The sequence below is a fragment of the Grampus griseus genome (assembly GCF_964374135.1).
Source record: "Grampus griseus genome assembly, chromosome: 4".
NCBI lineage: Eukaryota > Metazoa > Chordata > Mammalia > Artiodactyla > Delphinidae > Grampus > Grampus griseus.
Window position 1 is genome coordinate 113,875,082 of NC_138997.1, and position 15,078 is coordinate 113,890,159.

The window sequence follows — 15,078 nt, forward strand, 5'->3', positions numbered from 1 at the left end:
CTCAACCAAATCAAGTTGACAGATCTTCATTATAATCATTACGAATTTTTATAGCTAACTTTCTGTAGAGAACTCTACAATAAGCCCTAGAGGTACACAGATACAAACCAGAACCCCAGCCATGGAGCTCATAAATGAGATTGGTAGAAATGGAATCACAACCCACTCCCTCAGGAAGTGGAAGGCAATTACCCTGTGAGACCACTTAGCAGTTAGCATCAGGGTCTGCCCACAGGGACACCTGGTCCTTGACACACTTAACTCACTTGACCCCCAACCAGGTTAATAACCATCCTCAGAAAGGCAGCTATTTAAGGTGCCTGTGTTCATTCGAACTTCGTCTGCTCTGACCTTGAGCCCTATTTTTTTAGTAGAAAAACGACTTTTAGTATTCCAAAGTTCACTGGCAAAGCCCTAGAATTTGACAGCAATTCTAGCATGACTTTAAAGTCAAATGGTTGATTTTTATGCATGGTTCATGGAAATATTTTATCTTATGATCATATCATGTACATTTTTAAAATGCCAGCAGGATTTTGGATCCCCTGGGACAGAAATTGGAGTTTCACAATTCCTAGAAGCGTAATACAAACAACTTACCTTTAATAACTGTCAGAATTGACCTAAGATACAGGAATATTGGGAAAGAACTGTGCCAACTTTCCAGGCCTATTTAATTCTAGCATCTCAAGGATCAAAAGTAATACTACGATTCTGGCCCTGTAATAGACTGGACAGAGAGACTCCTATGAGATTTCTCCCTGCAATTAGCTGCTACGAGAGCAAAAGAGGGTGCTGGGGACAGAGCTATAATGGAGAATTGCTCCAACTCTCTAACAATTGTCCAGATTTACATTATAACAGGAACTCTAAAGTACCAAGCTTGATAAATGTGATGGTAAAGAGATATGATTCCAAGAGATTACAAGATAAGGGTGGCTTTTTCCTCCCCCTTTTCACTCTCCGTTACATGTGAACTCTTTGATAAAAAAAAAAAAAGGAAAGTAGGTTTTACCTTTGACACGACCAGGCCTACTTCTAGTTAGACATATTCTGACTCTTGATATTACCATAATGCACAAGCTAGCGCTGCCTACGATTCATCCAATTTACTCAGCCACTTAGCCTAAACATGAAAACTGTATTTAAATATGTGCTGACTACATGTAAAATATAAGAATAAAAACTCTGTGTACATAATTCAGAAGCCTAGAGCTCCTAAAATCTAAATTATGAATATACAAATAAACAGACAGTTTTTGGCATTCCTGGCAAATCAGACGAAGTGATCAGACTAAGGGACACAGTAGGAGAAAAATAAAGAACGCATCCCAACTATCACATTATGTGGTGACTGAAGTTGAAATGCAGACTCCAGATGAAGTGACATCAAAATCACGATAGTGATTCCAAATGATTCTTGATTCTGAGAAATTACAAAATATAAGCACAAAATCTCCAACTGGTAAATTCAATTACATTTAGTTCATTTATTCTAGCTATTAGAATACAAGTCTCAAGTTCATATACGTGAATTTATCTACTAAACAACTGAACATTTTGACTAATACAAATGTGAAATTTACTAGGTTATTCTAAATATCTTAAAGTTGATAGGACAGTCTAGTCTTCAAACATAGATGGAAGAAATTACTTGCTCCTTCCATTAAACTTTTCCATAGCAAACAGAAGTCTGCTAGGAATTTAAGTGAGAAGGAGCTGACAGAACAGAGGAAGTCCCACTATTCAGCTCAGTTCTCCCTCCTTGTGGTCACGAAAGGAAGGTGCCTGCCATCTGGTGGCATTTCTTCAAGGTATCCTATCATTTAAAGGGCATAGAATACTCCAGTGAAGGAATATATGATACCAATGAAAAGTGCTCAATTTTAATTTGTAAGTGCTTTCCACTTACTTCTGCTTCCCACTCTTCTGCATCTCTTCCTTTTTAAAAGTTGACCATAAAACATTTTTTAATTGCAATGTTGCTAAACACATCCCAAATGAAACTAACTACGCATGTCTAAGAATTCAGTATGCAGGTGTGCCACAGTCATTTTTAACACAAATTCTAAAAAATAAGTGTTAAATATCATGGTGCATTAAACCACTGTGTGGAACTTCACCCATATTGGCCAACAGGGAGGGTGGGGATGCTTCTGTGTTTAGCAGTCACATACTGGGCTTTTGCCTGCAGCCCAGACTGACACATACATTGTTTTCCCATTCTCAGCTTCCAACAAACCACCAAGTAGCATCTATAATGTGGAAGGATGGAATAAAAACACTTTTTCATAATAGGTTTTGGATGGTTTCCACTCAGGATAACATAGATTGATGTCATTTTGATGAGTGTCTAGTGAGGTTCCCCCCGCAGCAGACAATGCCTCCCTGAACTGTAAAACGGTCTAGATTCTGACACGTTTCCCCACCAGCTCTCCATTCACCTAATCTTGTCGATGAGAGGATGCCCTCCTCCTTCATTCCTAGACCTAATCTTGACATTCAAATACTGTTTTTTAAAACGCCACGTGGTTGACTTTACATAGTTACAAACCAATCAGAAGCACTACAGGTTATTAAGATCCTGAGAGGTTATTTGTACCTACACATTCTTCAAGTGAGCTAGAAAGAACTAACACTTATGCAGAATGCATATCCTTCTCTTAAATAATTCCCGGCTCATGGAAAAACAGAATTACTAAAGTAAGAAAGAGAAAAGAATATTTGAAGGATCTGCTTCTTAATGACTTTTAGACAAGAGAAACAGAGGAGAAGCTACTAAGAAACAAGAACACCGCTTCAAGAGGCAATTTGACCTCGGTCCTTCAGGTGACCGAGGCATTTTGCCAGCTGTCACTACTGACCAACTAAAAATGTTACACCCAAACTGCTGTACTCATTAGGACTGAAACCATTTAACATGAAGACTTTAAGGCACTCAGATGTCACATTGTATTGTTTGGCCTTAGGAGAGGAAGGGAATGCCTGTTATTTATGGCATTTTAACATTTATGGCATTTTAATTTGCTTTCTTTCTACAAATCCATTTCTGACTATTCTTTACCTTACATAATTGAAAATCTATACATTATTATGTCCTTACTTGATGCACTCTTTCCATTCATCTTGTAGCTGGTTAAGAAAAATGTACAGCATGAGTGAAAAACCATGCTAGTAGGAAATTCAGTTTTATATGATAAAGTAGATTTACGTTAGCAAGGTAATTTAAAGGTCTTCTCATACGATGGGAAAGGGTGCACAATCTTAAAGCTACAGTTAACCTTTATTTCCTCCCCAAATTGAGACGATGCCACAAAAGCAGTCACCAGAGGCTGTATCACTCATATTTGTGAATCGGAGGTACTTCTACTTGCCTACATTTAATCTTACTTTGTATCCAACCATTTTCATAGACTTGGAGGACGTGGAAGAACCTCGGAAATTATGGAATATATCTTTTTTATTTCTAGCTAAACTCTCTGAGTAGATGACTAGACGTGTTACATTATTTCATCATTATCTGTGAACATAGAGGAGCCAGGTCCAGTGGAACTGTTCAGTACCACCAGGCAGGAAGTTTCAACTCTTATTCAGCCCAAATCTCACTGCTTTCAGGAGAAATGTAGACAAACAGATCACCATGCTATCTACCGCAACCTTTTATATATTAAAGCCACTTTCTGTTTCAGTTGGCTATCAGCGTAAACCAGCTATCAGTGCACCTTCATCTGGCCATAAATTCTTGGAAAGCCAAAAGCCAGGTGAGGCTATGCAAACCAGCTTTTTTTCCATTGCTAGAGCTCTTATGTGTAATCAGAAGCCAGATTTTCTCATATTATGATTTTCTCCTACTGTGAATTTCTCTTTCCCACCCCACCCCCAAAGAAAAGAAAAAAAAATCCATAGTATTAACAGTATGGAAGAAACTTTGGTCATGTGCTCCAAAGCACACTGTACTTTTTCTTGGTTGTACTTGTCATGCCTGTAAATTCATGTCATTTTTAAATGCCTGTCATCCTCATTGAAATGTAAGCGCCATGAGGGCAGATACCAAGTCTGCCTTGTTCATCAGCATTTTTCCTGTATCTATATATTTAGCACACACAGTGTCTTCATACCTGGAGAATTGACAATGCCCTTCAAAATCACTCTAATCCAACACTCCTATTTGGAAGATATGAAAACAGAGTCTGTAAGTCATTCTTGGAAGTGATTTCCCCAAGATTGTACAACATGTTAATGGCAAAGCCAGGGTTAGAACTCTGGATTCTTTTTTTTTTCTTTCTTTTTTTTGCTATACTTTTATCAAAATTTTATTTGGTATGAGAGAAAATCAATATACCTCATTCAAAAATAAGATTTAAGAATACCTAAATATACTCTTTAGGACTCCCCCAAATTTCTCTCATTTGTCAGACATAATATCTTCAGAATTTTTTGTTGAACTAATTTACAGATCTATATTCCATGACCCCAATGACACTAAAGCAACCCCTTGATCAGGAAACGTTCTTTATCTGAATATAGCAGGGTCTATCATTAAAGCAGTCCTACTGGCAGATCCTGATTGCTCCTCCAGAAATGTTGTCATGGAAGAAAGCCCACTATCGGTCATCCAGACTAGAACACTGGATTCTTTATTGCCCACTCACGTTCTCTGTCCATCATGTCCCAGAGGTTCTTTCATCTAACACCCTGGGCAGGCAACACAACTAATGAGTAAGGTACAAAAACCTTTGTGATCGAAACATCTTTCGGTTGGCTGCCTGGTTCCCAGTGTTCTTTATCAGTTGGAACTTAAAACCTTCCCATAAATATGCCTGATTTGTACATACTTTATGTAGGACTCTAAGAACAGAACCCCGAATGGAATTGTACAGCCACAGGAAAGAGCCGATTTATTCTCTCCTATGAAGGTCAAGTTTTACAGAGGCCAAGCCACAGATGACAGCTGAATTTCCATGGTTCAGCTACTGTTAAATCAAATATGCTGCTAAACAGAACTCTAATTTGTACGGTTTTTAAATTTTTATTTCAAGGTTTCTTTAAAGCAAATGTTCAAGAAATAGAGCTTCTCCTGAGCACATGAAAAAAGTAAATGTGAATTTTGGAGAATGATGAAGTGATCTAAAATTGGACTGTGGTAATGGCTGCCCAGCTCCATAATTTTTTTTAATCTTTAAGTCATACACTTAAATATTATAAAATATATTTCAATAAAGCTGTTAAAAAATAAGTGTGAAAATGAGTCAGATAAAGTGCTTCTTTTTGTAAACATGTGGTACGAAGACTGTAAGTACATTCTTTATCCCCATACTCTTTTAAGCCCGGGTTCTACCTACTTCAATCATGGCTTACCTCAAGGTCAAAAGTTTTTCCTATAATTTTGGTAAAAATAATTTAGTAGACTAATATGATATCTTCACTGATATAGCACCAAGAGATACTGACTCATTTGATTATCTGAATAATGAATGATCTACAGATATATTTGTTTAATTAAGCATATGGTGTTCTAGTCCAAAAGCTGCCATTAACTAGCCATGAGGCTTTGAGCAAGTTATACATCTTCAGGCCTCAGTTTTCCCACCTATATCATGTGTCCCCATGGACACATTAGAGTCAAGTAACACACAATATATTAAAAAGAATAGTAACTGCTATCATCTAATGAATGGCCAATAATACACCAGACTTCAGGTAAATTATCAACCTATGAGGAAGGTAGCAAGATTCCAATCCAGAACTGTCCAGTTCCAAAACCTATACTCATTCTCAATTCCTCATTAGACTTTGGGTTTTGATTCTGTCAGATGTGGGCATGAATCCTGACCTTGCCTTTACTATGTTAAGTTAGTCACTTTCTCTGAGTTCAGCTTCTCCATCTGCAAAATGAGATTACCAATACTTAACTCTCGGGGTTGTTGTGAAGATTAAATGAGAGAATGCTTGAAAAACCATTCAACGAAAAACCATTCAATGAAAAACCATTCAATGAAAAACCATTCGGTAACAGTCTTTATCATGCCTCTCCCACAAAAGTTCCTTCTTGTGCTAAAAAAAAAAAAAAAAAAAGCTTTCAATTCTATAATTTCTTGTAGCCTACCTGGATAAACTTCACTGGGACTGAATTCTATCAAAAGTGAACGTAAACAACACAGCTTTAGTCCTTTGCTATCAGTCCTTGGCTCTGTGACGGAGACTGTCAACAAGAGTGTTAACTTCAAGGGGTGGGCATCTGTCCACAGGAACTGAGCTGAGGTCACAGACTTGTCTCACTCTGCCCTATGAACAGATGTCTGGGTAACAACTCTTAGTCACTGTAAAGGAAGGTAAAAGCCAAACCAGGTGGGAAGTACTGTATCTACTTTCTAATCCTCTTGGCCAGCCCATTCATTCCCTAAAACAATACCTCACTGACCATAATTCAAAATAGCTGGTTTTCCCCAGGATACTATTTTCAACATAATGCCTTTATTTTGATGATGTCTAATTATTCCACAAGCAGAAGAGAGTGTTTCTGTAACGGCGATTTGTCAGCAAGAAACCTGTTTAATTCTGTGTGTTGGAATATGCACCTTCAAAAGTTTACCTCGCAAGTAACCTGGTGAAAACTGGTGTAATGTGGAGCTCTAGTGGTGGCAAGAAAGTAAAGCAGCCATTAGGGAGAGCCAACAAAAACGCCAAGGAAATCACCATGTATTATTTATTTATTTGTTACCATGGTGAAATCACCATTTATTGTTAAATTAATGTTAAGAAGAAAAATGGTTCAAAATGATCTTCCAAGATAATATAAGGTGAACTCTAAATGTAATGACTTTCTTCCAGATTACAGATTAGACCTCAACCACCAGCTTACATCAGACATCATGAAGCAGTTAAAATACCCAGAAAAAAACCTCAGTGCTGTGGTTGTCACTTTTCTACTTTTTACCAAGTTCACTAAGAATCCAATTAATTAAATACCAGTTATTTTTCACACAGCTAGCAAGAGTACTGTATACAGAAAACAGTGGATTCTGAGTGGTATGATCAGTGAAGTCCTGTACCAACTGTCTTGGGAATTTAAATAATCCCTACAGGCCGGTGAGGTTGTTAGGAGTTAATTCCTGCACTAGAAAAGTGCCTTCTTTGAATTTCTGACTTCTGAGGTCTTTCCCAACTTAAAACAACTAAGAATGAAACCTACAATGTAAAACATTAACTCTTTGTTTTCCTGTTACCTAATGTGTATGTCTTCTCAATTGAAAGGGCTTCAGTTTTAAAAAATACAGCTCCATTATGGTCAACAATATAGCAGAACATAAATAGTAAAAATTTTATGATGTTCAATCAGGAGTTGACATTTGAAATTTCTAAACATTGGGCCTGGTTTAGCTGTGTCAAAACAAATTAGCATGAGGCAAAAAAACCTCAGAATGTGAAAAAAATTCAGGAACTAGCCTTTCCATACAGTGTAAGTATCTAAGTATCATGTTCCTAAACATGAAAAACAATGTAAGAGACTCACTTTTCTATACATGATGATCAAAGAAACTAAAATATTCATAAATACATTAACACCATTTATCTGAAACAAAATTCTCAAGACTCATGAAGTTTTTCACGACTTCTATCAGTTGAATCCACTAGATATTTTCCAATGGATATATTCCAAGGGCTTCTAAATTTTAGGTCTACAGATGACTGACTACCAAGCCTCAGAGGTCTGTGAAGGAAGATTGAATGATCACCCAGGGGGTTTTATTCATCAATGTCTCTCTTCTTCATCCTTCTACTAATATGCTGTCATTAAATTAATATAGTTCCCTAAAGCCACACAGAAAAATGGTAAAAATATAAGATCCTTTTCTGAGAAGTCATTGAGAATGCAATAGTTTGTAATGAACAGCTCAAGATAAAGAACTAATTTCCTTTCAGTCCTCATTCCTATAGGATAGGCGAGAGAAACTTTCTGATAGAAAATAAAAGCAGGCAAGGTCTACTAACATAATCGTTTGTCAAACAGAAACCTGTACTAATGCAACATTAGCCACTAAGGAATTCAAATCTAACGTGTTCTGCAGTCCTTTTCACCATAGATATTAAAATTGAATAAAACTGAAGAATAATTTTCCATCTTTGAATCTAAGAACTTTGTCTTTGGACATCATCTTGCCTGTATTTTCTTTGGTGATTATCTCTATCTTCTTTGCTTTCCCTTAACAGACCTTGGTATGCTGCTTAAAATAATATCTGGGGCTTTATTTGCCATCCTTTTACCCAGACATGTTGATTTTATTAAAATAAGTTGAGTCTGCATTCTTTCTTTACTATTATTACAGGTAGACTTGACAGACACAGGACCTTTGTTTTAAAATGCTCTGCTATGGAGGAAACTTTGTGAAATAAGTTCCATTTTACCTGCTGGGCAGTTGCACTCTGAAGGTGCTTCTCTTGCGATTCTTATTTTAGCCATATGTTCATAGGATTTCTGTAGGAAAAGAAGAGGTATTGACAATCATCAGTAGTATTGTAGAAAAATGGATTCTTTAGGAACTCTGGCCATATGCCTGATTTACCAGCCTGCATAACTAACGTTTACATATGTACTTGGACTTTAGTCAAAAGGTAACAGTACCCAAGTCCTAAAAAAAGAAAATGACCATTCACATGGTATCAAGACTGTTGGATTTGTGTAACATCTTTCTCCATTCTTCAACTACCATCACCCTCTCTCTCAGCTCAGGCATATTCAGTCAGTGCAAAAAACCAGCATTAACATGTTGCAGTTCTAGGTAAGCTAGGGGTTTTAAAACAACCAGTATTTTACACATAAAGGTCAACTGCTTATCATGTTGTCCTGCCACTATGGCCAAACAGCCTCTCCGTTGGAAGAGCAAGTTCCAGAAAACCCCCTAACTGTAGTTAAAACACCCCTGGTTTTGATAAACATTAACACAGATTCCTTTCAACTCTCAACTCCAATGGCTCTGCATTCACAAACACCCATGGCACTGCATCCTTTACAAAAAAATCAAGCTAGTATTTTTTTTTCTTTTTAAACATTTAATATGAAAACATTCAATGTGTGAAATAATTGATCTCAAATCATATGTAGAATTATTTCACTTTTAAGAGTGATTCCCTTTTGCATATTAATAACACCTATGGCCCTAACCTTCTTATACCTTAAAAAGGATATAACAGATGTTATCTCTGCAAGGAATATTCTCCACAACATTGGAAAAGATCCACATGCAACTCCAGAAACTAAAAAGAGCTGAAATGCCACCCTGCCCTTCTGGCCACCCTTCCCCCCTTTAGACCTCCATATATGTTTAGCATGCAAACATTAAGAAGAGTAAGAGAAGATGATAGAGACAGAGAGGGTGATATCAAAGTGTGTGCATATACAAATATATGCTACAGTGAGCAGAGATGGTGGCCTAGCATATATGTGTACACACAGCCATACCACGTCTGCATACAGTAAGGCAGAGGCTGGTCATGTACACAGAATCACGCCTGTGCAAGATGTTATCCACGTGCAAAACACCCCAGCCTTTCACACCTGAGCCAGAAGTCGCTCCACTTTCTCTTGCACCATTGCTTTGAGCTGATCCAGACAATCAGGCAGCAGACGGATGGAAGGGTCTCCTTTGGCGGATTCGAGGGCGGCGATCCTCGCCTGGAGGTCGTTGGTTTTCACCCCCAGGTACAGACAAGATATCACGGCCACTACTGACAGGAGGGCGGCCAGGGCGGCGCACGGGGACACGGTCCGGGCACAACGCTGCCCGGCTGGGCTCCGGTCCTCAGAGCCCGGCTCCCGCCCCCCTCCTTTCCCTGCTTGCTTCTTCACCAGCATCGTGGCGGGGTCGGCTGTCTCGGCTTCGCCTCCCACCCTCTACCACCTCCAATAATCGTAAAAGAAAGAAAACGGACGTTTCCTCCAAAGTTCAGTCCCGGTGGCTGCACAACTAGTTGGCGGAGTCGGAGCCGGGGCGCGGCGATGGATCAGCGCCGAGACCCGCAGACGTGGACCATCCTCCGCTTTCTTCTCCCCTCCCAGCTGCGAGTGAAAAGCACCCTCAGTCCGGTGACTGGTGGCAATAAGCTAAAATCCGGAATGAAACCCACCCGGGTGTCCCTCCTGGCCCCTCAAAGGACGGGGTCCTCCTCTGAGGAGAGCGGCCGCGCGGGGTCCAAGAGACAGCGGCCAAGGCGCTGCGAGGGGCCGCCGCTCGCCCTCGCCGCAGAGCACCGGACCTGTTGCGCCTCTGTTAGTTTGCCTTATTTCTACCTATTCGGTGTCTTTCCTCACGCCGACCTGCTTCCCACCTGGATTCAGTTCCAGGTGAAAGGGCTGAGAGAGACCACGAGAGTGCAGTGCAAAAGGGGTGGCCAAGGGAGAGAGGAGAGAGGAAAACGAAATTCCCAAGGAGAAAATGCGAGTCGCGAGGCCGAAGTCGCGGCTGCCCGAAGTATCTCCGCAGCCTCGCGTTTGCGAGCCTTAAATACCCTTCGGGATGCTCGTGTGTGAGTGTGTGTGTGAGCGTGTAAGTGCGCGCGCGCTCCGACAGCGGCGTCCCTCCCCCGACCCCCTCCCGGCGCGGGGCCTCCAGCCCGCCGCTTCTACTGCAGTGCGCCCCCTTCCCAAGCCCGGGCAGAAGCCCGCCTCATTAGCATAATGTATTCACCTTCGCCCAGCCCGCGGGCGGGGCCGGGGAGAACCCCCGAGGGGCGGGCGGGGAGCTCGGTTGGGAGCTGAGCCCCCATAATATATGCAAATAGCTGGAGCGGCCACGGCGATTGGAGAGGAGCTTGGCGACCCCTCCCCCCTCTACGGAGTTACTTCAGCTTCCCCTAAGGCCACTTCTCCCGCCTAGGCCGGGGGCCGAAGAGAGGTCTGCTGCGGGGAGAGGCGGCAACTCTGGCTTTTTCTGACTCGGCTCCGCGCCCCTTCTTTATCCCGGTTAAATATGGAGAAATGGCCTCCAGGAGGAAAGAGGGGAAGCAGAAAGCTCTAGCGCTCTAGGTCTTCCCTCTAAATCAACGGCGGGAGCTCTAGCGCTCCCGTTCTGGTGCAGCCTTCTTCCCTCCTCCCTCACCTTCCCACATGCCCAGAGGCCAAGTGTCTGGCTGACGCCTGAAGTATTAATACATTTCCCCACTTCACTTATCTTCCCACGGCCGCGCTGCGGTCTCCGACTAGGGGAAGTTTTCTCTCCCCTCCCCCAGTATCCTTCTGTCTTGACGGGGCTGTGACTCCTTCCCGCCCTGTGTTCCTAGTCCGTACGCGGGTGCTAATGCATTTTCCTGATTCCCTGTTTTGTGGGATTGAAGAAGGGAGTGTTAAGGTACACACGTTTCTCAGGATTTCGGAAAGAACTGAAGAATGATGTCAGTTTTTCCTCTTACCTGACTCTCCTCAGGCTGCTCCCTCTGGATCAAATTACAAGTCCCCTAAGGGGATTTTTGAAAGTAGGTAACAAGTAGCATTCTACCTCTAATTGACTTTGAAGAAAAAAAAAAAAAATCCCGCTTCTTACTCCAAAAAGTTCCTCCTATCTCCTTCTCCTCATGAGAAATACCGTATATTTTTCATATCCTTCTTAATCAAGTTAACCTCAGGTTGCTGCTCACTACTGTAAACCAACAAAATACTACACTAAACTGATCTTTCATAAATGCAAACGGGTATTGCTAGGTAGGAAGCAGGGTAAAGATGTTTGAACAACGTTGTTGATGGAGGATACAAGCTTGAAAACATTAGGGGATGAAACAGACACAAATCAGAGGAAAACAGTGAATTTTGCTATAAAATCAGAAGCCTAATTCCGTTCACTTGTATTACACAGAGGGGCCCCAGACCGGCAAGATCCATATCTTCTGAGAATTTATGCAAAATTCAGATTCTAGGACCCCACCCAACATCTACTGACTCAGAAACTACTACTATTACTAATGAATCAGAAACACAGCAATCTGTATTTTAACACATCCGCCTAATGATTTTGAGGCACACTAAAGTTTGAGACCACTGGAGTAACACTTCACAAAATATTTTCAAATACACTTTTTCATTTGAACCTCATAATCCTGTGATGCAAGTAAGGAATTACTGGCCCCATCTTATACGTAAAGAAACAATTTTCAAGTCACATTTAATTGTGATTAAATGTGTTTCCAATAATAGCACCCAAGGTGTGGGTACAAATTTTTTAACATGTCAACTCTTTCAGATTTTTCAATTACCTCGCCAACCATTTCTTAGTCTTCTTTGCAGGCTTTTCCTCTGCCTATCCGCTAGATGTTGGTGTTCCTCGGGACTCTATCTTAACGCCATTTTCTCTTCCGGGGCCCCCAACCCCCACCGGGATCTAACGCCTGATGATCTGAGGTGGAGCTGATGTAATAATAATAGAAATAAAGTGCACAATAAATGTAATGAGCTTGAATCATCCCGAAACCATCCCTACCCCCACCCACCCACCACCCACCCCACCCCTCCGGTCTGTGGAAAAATTGTCTTCCAGGAAACCAGTCCCTGGTGCCAAAAAGTTTGGGGACCACTGCTGTACACTATCTCCAGTAGCGCTGTCAGTTACTGTCCTTATACTGGTGAGTCATAAACCCATATTACAAGCCCAAACCTCTCTCCTGAGCCATATAACCATTTCCACTTGGATGTCCTGTAAGCAATTCCAACTTGACCGGCATCTTACCTCCAAATTCTATTCTTCCTCGTTTATTTTCCATTTCAGTAAATGGAGCCACTGTTAATCCAGCATCCCCAAGCCAAAATACCGAGTAAACAACCTTTGACTTCTCCTGTATCCTCCCCTCCCCATCTACCTAAATTCCTTCAGTACTTTATATTGTCCTGAGGGTGGAAATGATGTCTTACAAGTCACCACCTGGTGTCTGTCATCTCACCTACCTCTTCGCTCATCTTTCCCCTTACACTCTTCATGCCAGTTTCTCTAATGAAAGCAGAGAGACAAAGAGTATGAAGAACTTTTCTTTGGGGCAAGGCATCATTCTCTTAAAATTTCAATAGAAAGGCCACTTTCTGTGCTGACTGATGCTGACAGTGGGTCACACGTTTAATTTGGATGATGCAATGTTCTTATATCATACTTTGTGGAAATTGGCCATGAGAAGTACATTAACAACTCTTGCAGGCTCTCAGAACTGCCAGATCTTAGTGGAAAGACAGAGTTCGAATTTTATGGATTTGGGATCTTTATCCAGAGGATAAGTTTTACTTTCTTAGGTGGGCACAATACCCCAGAAATGTACCAGTCGTTAGCGCTAGGATTTCAAACCTGGTAGATTCTCTGCATCAAGCACAGAGAATGTGTGGATCAAGAAAGCTCTGGGCATTTGAACCCATGTTGTTCTGTAGATTCATCAGAGCGCAGTTGTTTTGGTTCCTATGTGGAGAAGGATTCAAAAAAGTAAAAATAGCACGAAAGATGGTAGAGTCTAGCTGACTCCAGTTTATCAATTGGATGATATCAATGATATCAATAGGAGTAAAAGGCAGGCAGCTGGTTGTAGAACAGGTACGTGACTGGAAGAATAATGGACTCCCAAAGATGTCCATATCCTAATCCCCAAAACCTCTAATGGGGAATGTTACCTTACTTGACAAAATGGATTTGCAGATGTCATTAAGTTACGTATCTTGAGATGGGAAGATTTTCTTTGATTATGTAGGTGGGCCCAATGTAAAGGGAGGCAGGATTTCAGAGCAGGACCCTATGGTCCTTGCCCCCACCCCCCACCATATCCTCTGCCTGCCTTTTGTCTGTGGAGAAACTTTAGCCAAAGAATAATTTTAACCAGAGAAGTGAGAAAATGCAGAAACAGGGGAAAACAGTCAAAGGAGATCAAAATATAATAGTTTAGTCATGAAGCATAGTCGAGGACCTTTAGCTCCTCCTTAAGGGCTGTAGATAATATTCTGAGCCATATCCTGTGAGCTGTCTTGTAGATACTGAAATCCCCACCAGGTGGAAGAAGTTAACTACCTGATGACCAGCCTGTAGCCATGACATAAGCTGCCACGATTCCGAGAATTGACCTCAAAGAAACAGAAACCAACCCTGGAACTGAAGATCAACTGTACCTACCGCAATCAAGATGACGCTCGTCAGACCACTGATGACCAAATTCAAGATGACTGTCAGAGCTGACTGTACTGTTTCTACATGTCGCCCCCTCCCTCTGCCTATAAAAGCTCTCGCCCACTGGTTGTAGGAGGGGGAGAGTCGGCACTTAGACAGGCGTCTGCCCTCCCCACCCTCTGGATGCCGGCACCCAAAATAAAGCAAACTTTCCTTCCCACCAACCTGGCCTCTTTATTGGCTGTTGAGCGGCGAGCAGCCGGACCCCACTTTCGGTGACACTTGTAAGAGGAAGGCAGGGTTTCAGAGTAGGCGGAAGTATGACACCAGAAGCAGAGGTCAGAGTGATGTGAATACTCGCTTTGAACTTGGAAGCCAAAGACTATGGGCAGTCTCTGGAAGCTGAAGAAGTCAAGGAACAAATTCTCCCCTAGAGCATCCAGAAGGAACGCAGCTTTGCCAGTTCTTTTATTTGAGGACTTTTTATCATCAGAACTATAATTAATAAGTTTGTGTTGTTTAATTCACTCAGTGTGTGGTAATCTGTTACAATAGCAGTAGAAAACTAACAGAATCAGTCACAAGAAAATCAGTCTTCATCTGCTACCGCGTCCTAAGTGGTATTGAAAAACACCATAATGCCTGGCAGGCCCCGCAATAACAATCTCTGTCTCTCCAATGTTTACGCATTCCTATTTTACTGACATGCCCACTGGGAAAGAATTGGACAGATACGCCTTCTCCCATCTCATGTGAAATTAGGATGCCCTCTATGGAGACAGATTAAACTGAATAAAATATGTTCTATTTCTTTGATGCCTCCCATTGGTACAAGTCAAAAACAATAAACTAGTCAAGCAATACGTCCACTCTCATCTCCTCCTACTAATGCTAGCCTAGCCAGGATCCTGACCCAGGACTCAGCACTTCCTCTAGAATTCCTGTTACCAATCTCCAG

General features: G+C 41.4%; 1 protein-coding gene across 3 annotated transcripts in view; it reads right to left on the bottom strand.

The window, feature by feature from the left end:
* Window positions 1–9,853, bottom strand: part of COL25A1 (collagen type XXV alpha 1 chain) — a gene marked incomplete at both ends in the record, with an annotated part of 461,173 nt that extends 451,320 nt beyond the window's left edge. For all 3 annotated transcript variants that reach the window (XM_082653474.1, XM_082653476.1, XM_082653475.1), the window contains 2 exons: window positions 8,407–8,476; window positions 9,557–9,853. In XM_082653474.1, the coding sequence (XP_082509600.1) occupies window positions 8,407–8,476; window positions 9,557–9,853 (367 nt within the window). The remainder of the gene's footprint in view (window positions 1–8,406; window positions 8,477–9,556) is intronic.
* Window positions 9,854–15,078: the final 5,225 nt, after the last annotated feature.